The sequence below is a fragment of the Plectropomus leopardus genome, chromosome 11 (assembly GCF_026936395.1).
Source record: "Plectropomus leopardus strain MGB_pleo_1.0 chromosome 11, ASM2693639v1, whole genome shotgun sequence".
In the NCBI taxonomy this organism is placed as follows: Eukaryota; Metazoa; Chordata; class Actinopteri; order Perciformes; family Serranidae; genus Plectropomus; species Plectropomus leopardus.
Genome location: NC_142186.1, coordinates 32,141,754 through 32,161,203, shown reverse-complemented (window position 1 = coordinate 32,161,203; position 19,450 = coordinate 32,141,754). Strand labels below are relative to the sequence as shown.

The window sequence follows — 19,450 nt, the reverse complement described above, 5'->3', positions numbered from 1 at the left end:
TTACGCTCTGGGATGCCGTGATGTCAACAAATGACATGGTTGACATAACTGTCACAATGGTTAGGATTAGGCAACAAAGTCACGGATAGTTAGGTTTAGACAAAAGAGGATCATGGTCAGTTGTAGAAAAAAACACACACACATTCACACAAGAAGCAAACTCCAGACTCCAGCACGAAAGTTTGTAGAATTTGATGTGTTGGTGGGTCATAGTACGTCAAAAACATAATCATATTTTGTTTAAAACAGTCAATATTGATACCAAATTATGAAGTCACAATTTCTTTTGAGCATAAGTATTCCCATACGCTTAAAATGTCCTGAGGCTAAAACAGAAAGACCAAACACAGCATTTATTTAGATAGATTACATAAAAATATTGAATTTTGTCAGTCTTTTTAAATAGGATATTGGGAAGTGTTTCCAGTCATGGTATTATAATCATATACGTTGACGCTATATCGTCACAATGGCTTTTGCAGTGAGGAAGGCAGCAGCATGTGTTCGTTATTTGTCTTTTTACACTCAGAAAAGCAGAAACACTTGCAATATGTAGCAGGAGCTTTTCTCTCACATCTTTGCTGCTATTTTTTTGCAAACAGGTTTGATTTCTGGTGTTTGACACTGCTTACACTGGGGATACTCAACTTGCTTTGCCTGTTGGCTACTTTTGCAAAATGACAGAAAGCCTGGGGCCAGTTAATAAACAAACATTAATATTTATCATATGAAATGAATGTAAATTAAAACTCCCAAAACTCATCAGGCACTCACTCTTTCTTTAAAATTCTTCTTTTACAAATTAACTGATTTATTAACTAAACTTAGCGAATTGACACTTGGCCTATGTGACAAATAAACCAGATATTTTTTGTTGCCGCTGCCGTCACAGCAGCCCCGAACAGGTCAGGTGTACGTGGCGTTTCCAGGATTTGAAGACTTTGGGGGCTCAGCCTGGACCCCCTAACAGAGGTCTGGGAGAAGCTGCCCTTGCACCTTTTTTTATTAACAAGCTGTATCTTGATGCTTTCTTTATGCACTTTCAATGCCTTATCAACATTCAAAGTGCAAACAACTTTTCCAGTGTGAATTAGTTTGTTTTCTTTGCGAATTAGAAAATGGTCAGAGGGCCACCTGGCACACTTTGTCTTGTTGACCATAAGTTCAGTATCTCTGGCTCACACTGTGTTTCCGGGAAAGGTTTGTGGCTTGTAACTCATTTCTGTTGTGTTCTGTGCAAATCTCAGCATTTCTGTATGTTTTCCAACTCTGCAGTTTATTTTCTAAATGCTGCCCAGGTGTTGTCAAAGTGGTGAAGATGTTTTCTTCATGTGCTTTTTGTTTGTTTCGCTTGTTCTGGTCTTCCTCATTTGATCTCAAACTCTTTGAACCTGGTTTTGGCAGTTTATTAAACTAAAATGTTCACTCATGAGCACACCCACATGTGCAAATCCACAGCATCTCTGACTTTATTTTGACCCGACTTTCACGTAATCCTAACAAACCCTTAATTCAGATTCAGCTATGGTAATAATTTAGCATTTTTGTTTCATTGGTATGTTTTGTCTTCTACGTCAACACCTCAAAGTCTAAAAAATCATGTTCAGCCACCTGTTGGTTGAACATTACATGAATAAAACATTTTTGCCACTAAATTATGAATGGAGCCACATGATTCAAAACAAATAATCCATTTCCTCTCTGCAGATGGCGTTCCTGGAGCCGTGCCTCTACCGCTCTCCCCTGTGCTCAGACCGGCACTACCCTTGGCATCCTTGACAACCCTCACGACGCCAACTCCGGCACCTGCGGCCTCACCGATAGTCCCGAGCACCACGGCGGCCCCGGCACCGGAGACTACCTCAGCTGCTGGAGGAGACTCAACTCTCAACTCACCCTCAGAACCAGACGTGGAGCCCGAGGCCGAACCCGAGGCGGAGACGGACACAGAAACAGAGGAGGAGAAAGCTCGACGTCTTCTGTACTGCTCGCTGTGCAAAGTGGCGGTCAACTCGGCGTCACAGCTCGAGGCTCACAACAGCGGTGAGAGTCGTGTGCTGCACTTTGAGTGTTTGTGGTAATTAGGAGGTATTTGCATAAAAGACAAACAACATGACTTTAGTCTTTTTTCATGTTGTTAAATTTCACATGAAACACAGCATCAGTGTTGAAATACTTTTGTTGTTTACTTGGTGTTTTTTGTGAAAAGGTTGTTATGTGCTGGATTTCTACACAATCACACCGCGTCAGCGCTGAAGTGTTCTTTGTCATTGTTATTGAGTTTTATTGGCTGTCTTCAGCGATAATTGTCAGAACTAAAAAACACATTTTTATATTTTTGCCGACTGTTTCAAACTGTCAACAGTTTCCATAGAGACCTTGTATCCAACCTTGATCAGGTATTGTGAGACAGCCTCGCTTTAGAAAACAGATTGTATTCTGAATCACTGTGTCAAACTAATTTCTAATTCCCCACACACAGAATGGGGAAATGACAACACTCTGAGTCATCTTCAATCGGTGCTTCATGCTCAGGAAGGTCCCTCTGCCTTTGATTATTTTATAACTAACATTTTATGTAAGGTTTAAACAAGAGAACACGTCAAATAATCTATCAACATGTGCATGGCCTCCCTGTTCCCGTTCCAAGGTCTTCAAATACAGCCGCTTTGACGTACAATCCCGACGCCAAAAGCCACCTTTTGCGTCCACATGATTACACCCCTGTATGGCATAACGACAATATATAAGGAGCACAAAGGCTTTCATAGGGCGCACGGGAGGGGTGGTGGATAGCTATAACAAACCCCAGACTTTCATGCAGGAGTCTGGTGTTGGCTTCCCGTCTGAATGTGATGTTTTTTTCTACTCATTGCTTTGTGCCTCTTTTGCCTAAACCTGAGCATCCGTAGCAGTATGTTTTGTTGACGTCTCGGCGTTGGTTGCCATGTGTTTTGATGCCTAAACATAACCATGAGCTTTCGTGGAAGGTCAGTAGCAGATGCAGAAGAGACCCAGAGCGTAGTAACTCACTCCGAACTCATCACAGGCTAAAAGTCAGTCAGTGACCGTTATGATGTTTCAGGTATCCTTGCCGTGTCAAATTAGGACTCGAATGCGCTTATAAGGCAGAGGGGTGGAGAGGTGGATCCCACAAACAACCGACTTTTATGCGGGAGTCCGGAGTTCACATCTGGTGTGGATTTGTGTGTGTGTGTTTTCTACTCAGTACCATGTGCCTCTTTTCCTAAACCCGACCACTGTGACGGTCGGCGCTGTGTGTAAACACATGGACCGTGCCACTTCATCCCACCACAGGTGCGTTTGTTGATATCACCACAGTAGCATCAGGGAACATCATAGGTTGACATGGAAGGTCCAAACGTCACCATGTGACGAACTCGGAGAGAGAACGTGCTGAATACGTAGACACAGACGTCCACTGGGATGAGAACATTTTGGCGTGGCAGAGAGGCACACTGAAGCACATCAGTCCACACTGGATTACACAAGTGACCCCAATGTTCCAGAGGGAGACTTGAAACTGCTTTTTTAGCACAAAATATATAGAGGAAATAACCTGTTGGTTATTACTCTGCCAATCCTACAGTCATGGACAGGTCCAAAATATACAGTATATAGACAGAGCAGTCTCCATTCTGACAGGGGGACGAGAGGGACAACTAAATCAGAAAACAAATAAACAAAAAAACGAATTTGAAATGTTGTGAATATCCAGGATAGTATGTTTATTTTTGAAAAGAAGCTAGCTCACTCCACAATAGGGTAAAAAATAACTTTCCTTGTCATTACTATTTTAAGCACCACAGCAGTTGTAGCTGTATAGCCCTGTTCCTTGACCCAGTCCCCAGAATAAATGTTGGCATTGTGTGTTTCTGCAAACCACAAATATGTTAAATTTTTATGAAACATTACTTTTCTTTACATTTCAATTTTCAGTGACAATGGTGCGGTTAATGTGTGGTTTGGTTGAGGCACAAAAACCACCTAAGGGTAAAGAAAAGATGATGTTTTGGCTTAAAGGTCCAGCGTGTATAATTTTGTGGTATGTAGAGGTTGGAGATTGCAACCAACTGAAACTTATTCAGTGTGCCAAGCATGTGGGAAAACTTCGGTAGCCAACTTGAAAACACACACGTCTGTAGACGAGGACCCTCGCCCTGTGTTAGTATGAACAGCTAATTCTAAGGTAAAAACACCACAGCGATTCCTATTTTCAGGTTATTATACATTAAAGAAAATATACTCATATAATATTCCATTTCTGACGATATATCCCCCTAAATCCAACACACTACACCTTTAAAATACATGTTTTTGTTGCCATAAACAGATGGAAATGTCCCAACATTTCATTAAAAATACTCCCTTTTGTCGTTTTGTGGCCTCAAACAATAATCTACTGCTGTCTGCTGCTTGGCAGTACCAAGGTTTCATACCACCCATCATTTTCTTTTGACTCAGTACATGTAATATGAACTTTATCACTTTACAAATGTTAAAAGATACAAATACAACATGTTCGTCAATTACCGATGGTTGGTCAGTGGCCCTATATGGAAAATATGATGCGCTGGGACAGCCGCAGAAAGGGTCAGTTTTACAATTGTTGCATTCTGTCTTTTCAAAATTTACTGATATTTTCACAGGAAATGCACAGCTTCTTCTCATTAAAGGCAAACAGTCTTTTCCAAGTAAACTTAGGTTGTAGATTTAAAAAAGAAAAATAGACGCAATTTTAGTTTCACTTCCTTAGGTTTAGGCAACAAAAGTAAGTGGTTAGGTCAAGAGAAAAATCGTGGTTTGGCTTAAAATATGTATGTTTGTTTCTAACATAATGCAACACCACGTGACAAATGCCTGTTACATCTGTTACTAGCATAGTGTGCCACATATACTAGTACACATTAGTATTATAAAAACTCTAGTTTTGGTTGCAAATAGGACTCAAACAGAGGACTCCTGGCTCGGAGTCTGCAGTTTGTTTGACCCATCCACCTCACCTGCCCGCTCTATTAGGACTTTCTCGATCTTTATACAAAAAATGCTGCCGCCTGGTGCGCCTCATATCGCCACTAGAGCATCAGTTTCTGACGCTGGGGGCCACTGACCTAATGTCTGTATCTGATGAATTGGGAGTTAGACCAGGTTAACAAATAACATCCAAATGTAACATATCTGTGGACTGCAGAAATGACAATGCCCAAATGTTATTCTGGTGACTGCCTGTGCTCCTTTTATTGTCATTAACTAAAATTATATTTCCGGAAAATTAATTTCATATGAGTGCTGTTTTGAGAGCATACGGTGACACAAGCTGTTTTGAGCCGCACACAAAATCAGTGGCTGCACATGAAAGCACAGTCACTTAAAGGCTGAGCTAAACCTCAATGCAAACAGCGCCCTGTGACATCCCAAAAAAAGGCAGATTTATGTGAACCATGACATTTTTCATGAGTGAGTTTAACACCGTTCTCTTCTTTTGAACAGGGATGTTTTAGGGTGATTTACAAGTCAACTCTTTCACACTGACCCTCATAATTTCTTACACCAGGAAAGGGACAACAGAGGTGAGCGTCCTTCAGGCGTCATGTGGCGGGTGAAGTTAATGTGCTGACCTCGCTGCTTCCTGTTTGAACCTGCAGGTACGAAACACAAGACGATGCTCGAGGCCAGAACCGGCGTGGGCTCCATCAAGTCTTTCCCCCGACCGGGAGTCAAAAGCAAACTGGCTACAACCACCAAATCATCAACGGGCCTGCAGAACAAAACGTTTTACTGTGAGACGTGTGATGTGCATGTCAACTCAGAGACTCAGCTAAAACAGGTGAGAGCGACGCGAGAACACTTTGAAAACTCTGACACAACTTTTATTTCCTGCACATAGAGCACGTTTGACAAAGATATAGATTGTACTGGCACACAGAGTTATGGAGATTTATTATGCTGCAGTAGAAAAGTAATATTTCACTGCATTTCATCATTATCTGACATAACTATTTTGTCTATTTATCATTTCGGCTTTGAAGAATATCCACATTATTGCCATGGATCTAAATGAAAATAACGATAACACTCATATCTATCGCCTCTAAATTCACTGTCTGGCCAAGAAATAGTTCAACACATAATCCCCGGTAAAAGTTCAAAGTTTTCTATTAAAGTCGAAATGAAACATTCAGATGTAACGTGTTGGACGTGAACAAGTCGGTTTATGAGCTGACTCCTTTTAGTGAGCAATCGGCGCCGACTCCCAGATGTTTTTTTTTTTCCTTCAAATCAGCACAAGACAGAATAATAGGGCAGTCCTACATTATTTTTGTTTAAACTAATCTGTGACGTCTCGCTTTTAAGAGCCAGAGAAATTTGTATAGCCCCTATTTAAATGCATGAAGATGAACAAATAACATTTTATTCCAGATTGTATCAAACAAATTAAACTTGAATATATGTGTCTATATAGAGTTGTGTAATCATACATCAACTATACTAATCCATTAGTAGTGTTTTATTTTTGTTATACAACTAGGATAGATATTCTAAACATATTCCACTTTTTAACCATCAATACCTGTACCTGGCTCAGAATTGTGCTAGTTGAATCAGATTTGTCCGTAAATACGAATATTTAAAATATATATAAGTTGTTTTGTTTTCCATAGCTTACAAAGTCTTAAAGATTGAACGGGCTCAGTGAGACAAGAGTGTGACAGTGAAATTCATGTAATATTGTAAACGAGCTAATGCCGCCAGCAGCAGATCGTAAATGTGCATCAACAATTTTTGCCGACACCAGACATCAAACCAAAGCCAGAGACTGTATAGTATTAAGTTGCTGTGGGCTGTAAATTCACCACTAAGCAGAACGTCTCTCCTCTCACTCTGCAGCAAAATCTGGGGACCAAAATGTCTCCAGAAGTACACTGCACAGAAAAAAACAAGTGCTCAACTGAAGCTCAACTCGACTGTATTAATCTCAGTCAACTGAGGGTCTCTGACTGATGATTCAAATCTCAGACTTTAGAGGGGCAGCCCTAGAAGTTGCAGCCTTAACTAAATCAAAGTAGTATGTTTAGAATAGACACTAATTGCTGCCGTTTCCAACAATATTACAATACAATATTGTATGATATTGAGCAGTATTATATTGCAGTATTAATAAGCAAGCTAGCTTTCAGCACAAAATGTAAGTAAAAAGAGGTATTTATACCCCCCCTTCAAGATGCATTATCAAAAATACTGGAAAGATTTACAGGCAGATTCGGAGGAATTGTGTTAGAAAACCACAAATTATTTTTTTGAAACATATTGGACAAACAAAAAGAGATACAAACTTGCAAAATATATTTTTATTTCAGTCTTTCTTTAGCTCATTCTTTTCTTTTTTGGTGCACTTTGGTAGATGACACATTGAGGCTCTGTAATAAGAAACAACTTTACTGTGTGCACGTGTCACATATTTTGCTGTTCATCTGTGAAAACCTGCTTATTTAGACTCATTTACTTCAGTGTCAGATTTCGCTTTTTGTTGGATTTAAGATTCAAATTTTTGGTTACAAGATTCACTGCAACCAGTAATGATCTTTCCTTTCATCCAGCCGTGCTGCTGTCACAGCAAAGTTTTCCCTGCCTGAAATCCCTTGCAAAAACTCCCAAGAAATCTGGTTAAGCATAAACTTTACATGGCCAAGAAATTACACTTCACCAGCAGAAATAAAGCTAACAGAGTTTTTCCTAATCCCTCTCCTAAAATAAGGAAATCAGGTTATTCTAGAAAGCTGACAATAATCTCATCTCTCTGTGATATTTTCCTCAGTGCGGTTTGGCTGAAACTCTTCTAGGAAAGTGTATCCTTGATGTTGCTTTCAACCACTCCACAAATCTTCTTTTCTTGTAGCCGCTGATTTTTCTGTCACGGGGGGGAATTTCATCTACAATACTTGAAACCACTCGGTTTTGTCTGAGCTAACCTTGAGATTTCTCACTGAAAATAGACAGGCTTTGTATGAATTTTTCATGCGGGGGCTTTCACTGAGTACTTCTAAAACAGCAGCGATTTTCAGTAAAAAGAATCCAGCGTGACAAATTTCAGTTACAGCTCCAAACCAGAGGAAAAGTGTGATTGTTAAATCCACTGCAAGGACTTTAGACGCAGCCAGAAATCTGCCTTTTGTTGTCAACGTGTACCCACACTGAATTATTTATTGGCCTGAGGTTACAGAGGATTTCTGTGAATGTCATTCCAGATTTTTACATTTCACTTGTTTATTCAAATCCACTGGCTGTCACTGGCCTTTCAGCATCAGATCAGCTTTAATATTACTTCTCAACATCAGTTCTCAAAATGTCGTGACGTCTTTAACATAACTATCTAATGTACCATTTGGTAAAGGCTCTCTGCACTGTATTTGCAGACAGTCATTTTCACCATGGGTGGCTCCAGTCGCATTGAAAGCTTTAAAACTGTAATACTTTCCACCGTGAGACAGGAGGTGTATTTTTAGTCCTGCCCCCTCCTCCTCTGTTGGTCAGGTTCCCACCTCAACGCATGATAAGCTATCTACCCTGAAATGGCATCCAGCCCGAGGCTGAGGGAACAGGCATCCATAAAGCACCACAGCAACCTGCAATAAAAAGATAATGAAAATTTTCACTGTTTTTCTATCATGTGGAATGTACAGAGAGAGACGCAGCACCTGAACCGGTATCACAGCAGATAACACTAGTCAAACCCTCCTGCTGACCAGGGACGTTTGTCTTACAAGTTATCTGAGAAATCTGATGTCTAGATGCTGTGGATATTCATGATACCCAAAAAGGGATCCTCTGGTTTTGCAGCCTGGTCCTATTCCTATGTAGTCAAAAACCAGTGCTTTATTACACCCCTCAGTGTGTGATACCGGCGCCAAAGGCACCTTTTAGGGACATACCGCGCTTTCAACTAACTGCAATCTGCAATATTTGACACTGCGAACAATTAACGTGGTATAAAGAGTGAGAAACTCTGTGCATGGTGGCAGAAGGGGACGTGAATGTGTCAAACAAACACAGGCTTTCACTCAAGAGACACAAGTTTGTGTCCTGTGAGAAACCAAAATCCAGTGCTAATTTGACAAAATGTTATGTAACTTGCGCCCGTTCTCATTCTGAACTCATCAAATACGTCCGCTTCATCAGTGCTTTCAGCGTAAGAGTGTGATGCAGTAAGCTATCTTACATACATACCTTCCATTGGGGCTCAGAGGTAGAGTGGGTCGTCCTCTAATCCGAAAGTAAGCAGTTCGATCCCCTGCTCCTCCACTCAACATGTTTAAGTGTCCTTGGGCAAGATATTGAACCCCACATTGCTCCCTATGCTGCATCATCGGGGTGGGTGCCTGTGATTGATTATTGAGTAGCAGGTGGCACCAGTACAGTAGCCTCGGCCACCAGTGTGTAAATGTGTGTGTGAATGAGTAGATGAGACAGTAGTGTGAAAGCGCTTTGAATGGTCAACAAGACTAGAAAAGCGCTATACAAGTACAGTCCATTTACCAGTTACCATTTACATGTCCAGGTGCGTTCCAGGTGGACATGTGAAGTAGCTTATTGCATATGCTGACAGACGGTTGGACGGCACCAGTTGCGTCCACATAATGTTTGCATGGGTTCCCTCAACACAGAAAGACGGCGTCAGGTAGAAACGCTGCTGGTTACGACGTGATATAAGAAGCTCAAGTGCGTGAACCTGTTCTCACTCTGCACTCATCAAATAACGCCACTCTGTCAGTGCTTTCAGTGTACAAGTGTGACGTCAAAAGCCATCTTTTGCATCCAACCCGAACGCATCTGGACGGCGTCAGATGAGAACACGCTCAGACAGAACCTGTGGCGTTGTTATGTTATGCTGGTGGACAGCAGGAGGGCACCGGGCGCATCCACATGCAATGTGCACAGGCAGTGACACTTGAGTACGCGGCCAGATTGAACAGGTCACATGCTCATTAATTGCTGAAGAACAGCGTCAGGTAATAATGGTGTTGGTTACCTTGTAACATAAGAAGCGTGAGTGTGATAGAGCGAGTGGGAGAGGTGGTGGATGGATCCTACAAAAAACTGACTTTCAGGTGGGCTTTGGTTGCCATGTGCTCATGTTGTGTAAACATAACAACGTACTGCATCTTCCACCATGTACATAAACAGCTGATGCTGGAGGATACCTGAAACATCACAAGTAGACGTTGAAGGTCACTGACAGAGCGGCACTGTGTGAAGAGTTGGGATGAGAATGTGTTGGTCCATCCCTCGAGCACTGATTTTTTTACAATATATTGTTACGTTCTCTTTATAACCCAAAACATGATGTCTTTCCTGAACCTAACCACATAGTTTTGTTACCTACAACCTAATTACTACTGTTTGACGACTTTAACCGCGCATTACCATGAGCTTCAGCCAGGAGACACATACAGATGCTGTAGGCAAGAAAAAATGTTGGTATGTGTTGAACTGGGATGAGAATGTGTTGGGTTTTGGTGACATGAGCCCCACAGTCTTTCCTCTAACCCCACCATCAGGTCAATTGAACACAAGAATTGTCAAAATTGTCAGGTTGCATGAAGATTTTCTGGGGATGTTCATGCTCCCCAGAGAATGAATCATTTTGATTTTTACTAACCTCAAAGTCCCCAAGATACTGTGGTCCTTTTAGCAACCTTTAGACTACAGGTTGCTGCTTTTAACCTAAATAAATCTTATAACATAGCCAAAATGAGCCAAAATGGTTTCTGTTTAAATAAAACAAAATATAGTGATACTATAAAATTATTACAGCAATAATGTTGTAAACATTGTTCATTGAGTCACATTTGATAACCAAATTTGGAAGCTGATGCTTTTGCTGGTTGGTGTGTTCATTCATTGCTGGTGAAGTTGTGTAAACTTTATGGTTCCCAGTTGCCAGTAAAATTAGCGTTTTTTTTCCTCTGTGTGGTTTCTGTGGTCGTAATAGTCACACACAAAACTGTGGCTATTAAAAAAAAACAGAAAAAAGTTAATTCATCATAAATGCGGCAAGTAAATAGCAGTGCATGTTTATTGGGATGACAGCCGGCCTCTTTTCTTCTTCCCGCTTGTCGTGTTTACATTGAAAATAATGGAGGCAGCAGCTGCAAATGCTTGTTTCATGAACCTTTACCTCCTTCATTCATTTTTTTTCTGCTTTTTTGGACTCCCTGGCTTGCCTCGGTAACCTCTGGCCATACCAACAGTAAACTGTATTAGTTTGAAGTGTCATGGGGGTCGTTGAATTGTGCATAAAATCACAGATAGACACCAATGGAAAAATGATGAATCTTTTCTGCTTCATCTATACATTTTTTCACAATATTTTAAAAGAAAAAAGTACATTTATAACCAACACCATAGAGTCTGGTTCTGCTCGAGGTCTCTGCCTGTTTAAAGGAATTTTTCTTTGCTACTGTCGCACAGAGAGGAGAATAATATGTGTTTGCACTAGGTGGGAATTCTTTAAATTGAGGGGTCTCTGAAAATTAAAATGTCTAGACTGGCGCTCTATTAGATACAGTAGCATTAATAATGTTTCAGGGCTAAATAAATAGAATTTGACTTTACCTGACATTTGCATCTTGCAGCTTTAACTGCAGTGGAGTGACATGCAGAAAAACTACTGTACATGTGCACCTTGTTTGGATGTTACCAGCCCATTTACCGTTGTCAGTTATCATCGGGAGCATAGATAAGACGTAGTATGGCCTTACTCTGCCTCCTATAGGCAGCATTGTCCTGTGACCATAATAATTATGACAGGAGCAAAGGTGTCAATCAGGTGACGAAGTATCAAGAGCAACAAAATCTGTGTAAGCAGCAGGTGGATGGATGGGTCAAACTAACGCAGGATTTTCACCCAGAAGACCAGCGTTTGTGTTTTCATGTGAAACCAAAAGTCATTACCAGCTTTTTTAAGTTACATACACACTTAAAGGGAGGGTGGTTACAATTTAAGGGGAAAATTTAATTTTAAATCGCATGGTTTTAAGACCCCCAGAAAAAGTTTTTGTTTATCAATCTGTGGAGTTAAACTATGGAGCAGTTTATGTGTTGTGCTAAAGCAATGTCCAGACGTAAACCAGTTCAAAATTCTGTATAAAAACAACATTTTCAGGAGGTACAGGGATGAAGAGGCTCTGACAATCACGGGGTGTTTACAGGGGATGCAGTTTTGCTTATTCTTTACCTGCTTTATCTCTCTCTTTTTCTGTAAACAATGTTTAAAACTTGTAGAAATTTAATTTTAGTATGTGGGTCAATGACTTATGGGGAAGGGGTGGGACTGAATAAGTTTTTTTACTTTTTCTCACTGCTTTTCAAATATGTGAAGCAAGTCATTTTGTACTTAGACATTTCTTTTTCTTTATGGTTTTAATTTTCTGTAATTATTACTTTGGTTTTTGTCTGTCTGTTTTTGTGCAATATTTCTTTATTTTCTTTTTTACGTTTGAAATAAATAAATCAATTCATATCAAATCAAAGGAATACTTAAGCCACACAATAACCATTTATAAATCCATGAGTTATGCTGTGTTACCATGTTTGTTAATAATGTTTGTTCTCCTTTTTTGCAGCTATTAGTTTTTTCCTGTCTTTTAGCTCTGTTTTATATCATCTTTAAATCACATTCAATGAGAATATGTTCTTAGATTGATATCTGCAGTGGTTCTGCAAACGTTAATGTGACCCTGACTGATTTACTGTACTTGTGAAACAGATGAGTGTCCATGGGAAGATTTACTCTCATAGTAATGTCTTTGTCTTTTAATATTTTCTCAAATTTAATGGATAATTATTACTGTTGATTTATAGTCGCTTGCATGGAGAATGACATTTTTTCAAGCCTGCAGAGGGCAATTCTCCTTCACATTCATTTTATTTTATATTCTTAATGTTCATGTGGAAATAAATTAAATGAATGAAACATGAGACCATGTTTAGCAACAGTTAAAACTATATCAAAACATCTGTTTACAAACTCTCATGTACAAAATGTAACGTAACGAACGTGACTGAAGTTACATACACATAATTACATGTACATATTTTAACTCAAACAATATTTTTTTTCCCAAACCGAGTAGTTTTGGTGCCTTAACCTAACAAAAATGAAACTGGCCATTTCACAATATGCACCTTCTGGTGCAGGAGCAGTTTGCCCCGTCTGAAATATTGCAATAACAAATGATGATGGTCACTGTAAAGGGACGATAATATTCAAAACAGGTGGTAAAGTGTGACTCAGGACCTGCCTGCGTCATCTGAAACTTGTTTTCTGTCTCCTTTCCAGCACATTAGCAGCCGACGTCATAAAGACCGAGCAGCAGGTAAACCAGCCAAACCTAAATACAGCCCCTACAGCAAACCGCAGAAAGGCCAGCCCAAGCAGCCGGTGAGTCACTGCACGCCTCAGTCATCTTATCAGCCGCAGAAGTCCTGGTGTCGACACAACAGTCACAGTGACTCAGTTCTAAGAGCCTCGTAGGAGACAGACGTACCAGCCCATGAGAACTGTTATTGTTTGATATGTGAGACTGTGTTCATTGTCATTCTCCGGCTTCAGGTCTGCACTCACAAAAACAGTACAAGTCTGAGCCCAACCCTAAAATGTACCGTTCTGTCTTGCTCTGTTTGTATGGGGAGAGAACGTTGGACAAGACTGCAAAAATTTGGCAGTTTATCCCTCTGACACCTTAATCAGTGTCAGTTTTCTTGTGCTGGATTCAGATGTATTTAAATCTTTGATTTGAGCAGATGGATTTGACTTCTTTTGAAAACATGGCAAAAAAGTTGGCAAGAAATGCCCAGCAAATTTTTAAAAAAAAATAAATTAAGATCTACCAAAAAAAAAGCTAGTGGAAAATGTCAATTTAACTGTATTAACTGTAACTGTATTATAATTAATAATTAATTTTTATGATTTCATTTTTTTATTAAGCACTCTTAAGATCTTTTTTTTTTTGTTAATTCTTATGTAATTTTCTTGGATTTTTTTGTTTTTTACTCTGTTTTATTTGTTTGGGTTTTTTTTGTTGTTTTTGCTATTTTTCAGATAATTTTCTTGGGGGTTTTTCCACTTGTTTTGCTTTTTTGCATCACTTTTCTTAAGCTGCTCCTTATTTTCATGATTATTTTTAAATAATCAAAGCAATTTGTCCAGGTTTCAGAGGGTTAATGTTTTCTTGCTCATTGACAAAAAATCCTCCATACCTCCTCCAAAGTGTCACATTCAATCCGCTAGACAGCACCTTATTCAATAAAATGTCAACTTTCATGACCACATCACCTGTTACGTGGCTGTTATCAGAGATCCCTGGCAGGAAACAGCAGGCTTTAATTTGAAAACTTGATATATTATTGACAAAACAGCACGTATCGAGGCTCCTCTGAGGCGGCACGCTGGAGGCACTGGGGTCCAGTGTTATTTGTAAGTAATTGTAAACGTCGCTTTTCACTTATTTGGAGAAGCTCAGCGTGTGGTCCTCGGCATCGAGGCAGAATTAGTGTCAGGCGAATTGACAAACCGCAGAATAAGAGAACTGAAACTTCAAATACTTTCCTGGCGGCGATTGTTTAACTTTCTGGTCCTCGCTGTGGCCTTCTCGCACTCCGGGAGTTAAAACAAATGTTAAAAGTTGTTTTTTTGAGTGCCACATGACGCAGGATCGGTGGGATGCGTGAAGGAGCCATGTGGATTCAATGTGGGAGAGATAAAGGAGAGCCTGACTTTCCATTCTACAGGAGACGGCATTAATCACACCCACTGTTTGCCGAGACGAAGCGCGGGGGTTACCAGTGTGGGGGAAATGACTTTTTGTGAAACCCATCATTGACTGAGTTAACGGAGAGGAGCTTCTTTGATGAGCGGAGAGTAAAGAATGCTTCCCACAGGGTTACGATGCCTGAGTCAGTGATTGATAACCCATGACAACGGCTGCCATCCTGGTGCTGTGAGACCGTAGATTTTCCATTACTGATACAGAAGATTAAGCCAGATAACTTTGGTGACCTTTTCACCCGATTAGGCTGTTTTTGGAGGTTGGGCGCCCTTTTCTCTGTTCGTCCTTTCTTATTCTTTCTCTATAAAAACAACAGAACTCCAGGCTCTTAAAGCAATTATTAGATTTAGTTATGTTGAAGAAAAACATACTTTGACTTTGAAATAACTAAATCACCACTGCAGACACGCTGCCCCAAAATAGCAGCACTTGTATGATTATTATTATTGTTGTTGTTGTTGTTGTTGTTATTATTATTACTGCAGTACTGTGCTTTATTTTTTTCTTATTTTTATTCCTCTTAATATCTTTATAGTATGTTTAAAGTTTGCACTAAAAACCAAAGCAAATTTGTACGTGAAAACCTTTCAGTCTTTTCTGATTGTCGGTTATAAAAGGATTAACCAAATTCTCTAAACTGCCTCGTGTCCACTTCACAGGCACATTGGTTAAGCTATTGAAGTTTTTTTTTTTTTTTTAGCATTTTTTAAGTTCAATAAACAAAACCAATAACATTCCCAAAATAAATAAATAAATAAGCAAAACAATAAACCATTCAGAAGAGTTCATAAAAAAATGATAGTTTGATAAATAGAGTAGCAAACATACATGTAATGTAAAGGGCTGCTGAGCGTCCTGTTCCCGCTCTGCTGTCTCACGGCTCACCTGTAACTCGTTCAGCAGTCAGCAGCTGATTTGTGGCACCTGTTTGATCGTTTTCCCTCGACTCTCCGTGTGCCTGCAGACTGCAGCGCAGCAGCAGTGTCCTCAGCCGCAGCTCTCTGTTTATTCATGTTTCTTGTGATAAATCTAATGTTTGTGACACCGACACGTTGCCTCTGTGGAGGAGAGATTGTATCAGAAAGCAATCTGGAAAATTAACAAAACAGATAAACTGCGTTGACGAAGAGCAGACTGTAAAATGTCAGAAAAAGGCCGTCCCAGAGCCTCATGTGACGTCTTCAGATTGCATCTTTTGTCTGATAAACAATCCAAAAGGGGAGGACATTTATTTCACAATAAAAGCAGCAAATCTTCACATTTGAGAATCTTAAATGACTGCTGGTTTATTAAAAAAGATTTATGTCCAACTTTGGCAAATCATTAAGCACTAAACATTTGCTGGCCAGTTGCCAGAAGAAAACGTTGACATTGTATATTACTGCAGACCACGATTATGTTACATTTGCACGTTTCATACACAACGTTTTTAAAGTAATATATGAGCGGATGTCGTCTGGAGGGGGACGGGACGGCAGACTGCATGTCACCGCTCAGAGATACCTGCAAAGCTGCAGGCTGATGTTCCAGAGCAACAAACAAAACAACAAAACTGGTTTTGTTGAATGAGTCATTGCTGTTTTTCCGTCTGCTTTTCAGCCTCCACTGTCAGGTGTGTTTTAGAGACCTGTTGCTGTGCTGTGAGTGTGTTTTTAGGCACGAAAAACGCTTGTTTTTTTACCAACACATTCATTTGTTTCTTGCAGGAAAAATATGATCTCTTCCAAACCACAGCCAGGCAGTTTACGTGCTTGAACGTAACTACAGCGCTACTGAAACATGAAGTTACATCATATAAAAACATGGTTTGCAGAAACGTACAATGGCAACATTTTTTCGGGCAGTTGAGCTGAAAAATTAATCAGAATCAGAATACAGAATCAAAAACCTTAATCATTGATCCTCGAGGTGAAACTGGTTCTTAAAGTCGCTCTGATGCCAAGCAAAGAAAATAGAAATAAATATTAGCACAAAGTATACAAAAATATAAATTATGAAATAGAAATACAGCAATAATAAAAAATAATAAGCACGAGAAACTAAATATTTAAAATGATAAATATGTATAATGTGGTAAGTGTGTAAAAATGTAACATTTTGTGCCTTATGTTATAATACAATCTATAAAACTAGTATGTAAAGTTGTAAATAGAACATATGTGTATGATGCAAAAGTATAAAACACAGTATAAACATAAGGAAGAAGAAAAATGAGAATATGTACGTGTGTTATGTAGTCTTGGTATCGAGCTTTTGTACTTTTTGCTACTGAATATGTCCACAGCAGCAAAAATCAAAATCTCTCAATTACGAAATGATAGTAATCTTATTTTGTTTTTCTTTGACTCTGACTTTTAGACTCTTAGACTTTATAGTTTTTATTCAGGCGAAGTTCTTTTAAAACAGTTTCGAGACGACATTTAACTTTCTTTTGTGAGATGGAAAAAGCAGTGTTTATTTTTCTCACAGTGAGGTATTGAAAAAAAAGTTGTTTTCATTTGTAAAGTATCAGAATATTTCAAAGGATTTCGAGCCCCGGTTAAAACGCGTCTGTGGCAGGAATTACAATTTTAATTCAAATCTTGTTTTTTATTCTGTGTTTATATTATTTTGTCCCGCCTGCAGACTGTAATAACTGGATCTCGTCCTTCTCCTCCAGATAAAGTTGTCTCTGGGTAAAGAGCGCCAGTGTCCGCCTCTGACCACGCAGATCCTCCCCGCTCACCTGGCGGCGGTGGCAGCAGCCGCCGCCATCGGCAACACATTCACACACCGCACAAACCACGCCACTAACCACGCCCCGACCCCCGCCCTCTTCCAGACACAGACCCTCACCGCTGCACTGCTGCGCCCGGCCCCCGGGCCTGTCAGGACCTCCCACCCACAAGTCCTCTTTGCTCCTTATTGACCCCGGCGAGTGTGCGCCGCCTCCCGTCAAGGACCAAACCACGTGCTTCACCCCGACCAGGCCAAGGAGTCGTGACAGCCGCACTCCTTCTATGCACCCAGGAGCATCCTCTCACCTCTCCTCGTACGGATTATCCCACATTTCAACCTAAACTGGACCGCAGCGAAGCATCGAGCGCTTTCCCCTGATGGATTTATTTCTCTAATCCCACCGGGCTGCAGTGTACATGCTCTCTGTGCCATCCTGCAGCTCGAGGCTCAGACCTGGACCCCGGACCACCCCAGACCTGGACCTACATTGTACCGCAATAATGTATAAGACTAACCCCGTGAACTATGCAGTGTCATTACTTCATGATGCAAGGCACAGTTTGAGCTAAAATACGGTAGGGATCTGCTTTTTGTAAAGATACAGCGCGGCACTAAGATCATTGCTTTGGCGGAGGATTACTGTCGCTCATAACTTAAAAGGCTGTGACTGATCTTAAGAGCGAGTAAGGCCCGCCTCTGTTCCTGTATGCACTTTAAGCCCCTCCTCTGTTGATGTCTACATTAGATGGCTAGGCCGTGTTAGATTGTTAGAGTACGTGTCGTGACGTGTGTTTTTGTATCTGTCCTCGCATATCTGTATGTGTGTGCAAGTGTGTACTTCTGCATGTGTGCTTGTCCATGTGTGTATGAGCGTGTGTGTGTGTGTGTGTGTGTGTGAGAGAGAGAGAGAGAGCTTTCCCTCCACCATAAGCCATCCTAGTTGATATCCAGCACACATTGTCACTGACCGTGTCTCGGGCCAGAGGGACCACAAAGGCTTGTGTATATTAACTGTCAGTGTGTATAAGGTGAACAATTTCAAATAAAAAGAGTCCTAATTTGTTAATACTGGTGATCCTGTGAAGTTCAGTACACGCAGTACTACGGCAGTGCATCTTCGCTGGTCTTGCAGTTCGATTCGATTACGATTATCATGTCACGATTCGATTTCACGATGCATCACAATTTCCTACATTATCACACATGGCTACTTTTTTATCAATAAATACAAGCGTTCAGATCAATATGAACGCCCCTTTTTATTATTTAAAGATTTCTTTACAAATCAAATTGAAATGTCCCAGTTCCAAAAACAAAACTTATGCTGCTGCTCTTCTGCTCTAAGAAAGGAAACTAAATATCCTGAGCAAACATCGCAAACATGACCTGAGTCACACACCAGAAAACACAGCCGCAGCTGTAAAATCAACAATCAATGTTATGTTGCCATAACGATAATGAGCTGACTCCGCATCGATGCAGAGTCGTCCACATCGTGATGCATCTTCGAATCGATGGAAATCCAATAATGTACTACATAATACAGGTGGAAGGCCATTCTGATAGACGTTCGTCCCTGACTAAATGACCTAAAATATACAGCCGTCTGGATTAAAACATACATTTTGAATTTTGAAAATATCAGAAATGGATTCAGCATCCTCAAAAAACCCAAACCAACCAGATAATGTCCAAATTGGCCAAGCAGTGGCTGAAATACTGTCAGTATATGTGATTATGCATATTTATACAAACTAGGTAAATTATGCAAAATTCCCAACATATGCAAGTTAGCATCTGTCAGTTTCCTAATGTTGGGGATCCACACTCTGTATTTATGATACAAAACTTATACTCAACATTTCTGGATTGACTTTGCTGCC

At 40.2% G+C, this 19,450-nt stretch overlaps 1 protein-coding gene across 2 annotated transcripts in view; it reads left to right on the top strand.

Moving 5' to 3' along the window:
• znf385d (zinc finger protein 385D) overlaps positions 1-18,633 on the top strand; it is a 107,784-nt gene extending 89,151 nt beyond the window's left edge. For both annotated transcript variants that reach the window (XM_042490768.2, XM_042490769.2), the window contains exons 5-8: positions 1,708-2,043; positions 5,667-5,848; positions 13,361-13,462; positions 17,509-18,633. In XM_042490768.2, coding sequence (XP_042346702.1) covers positions 1,708-2,043; positions 5,667-5,848; positions 13,361-13,462; positions 17,509-17,757 — 869 coding nt within the window. In that variant the 3' untranslated portion in view covers positions 17,758-18,633. The remainder of the gene's footprint in view (positions 1-1,707; positions 2,044-5,666; positions 5,849-13,360; positions 13,463-17,508) is intronic.
• Positions 18,634-19,450: the final 817 nt, after the last annotated feature.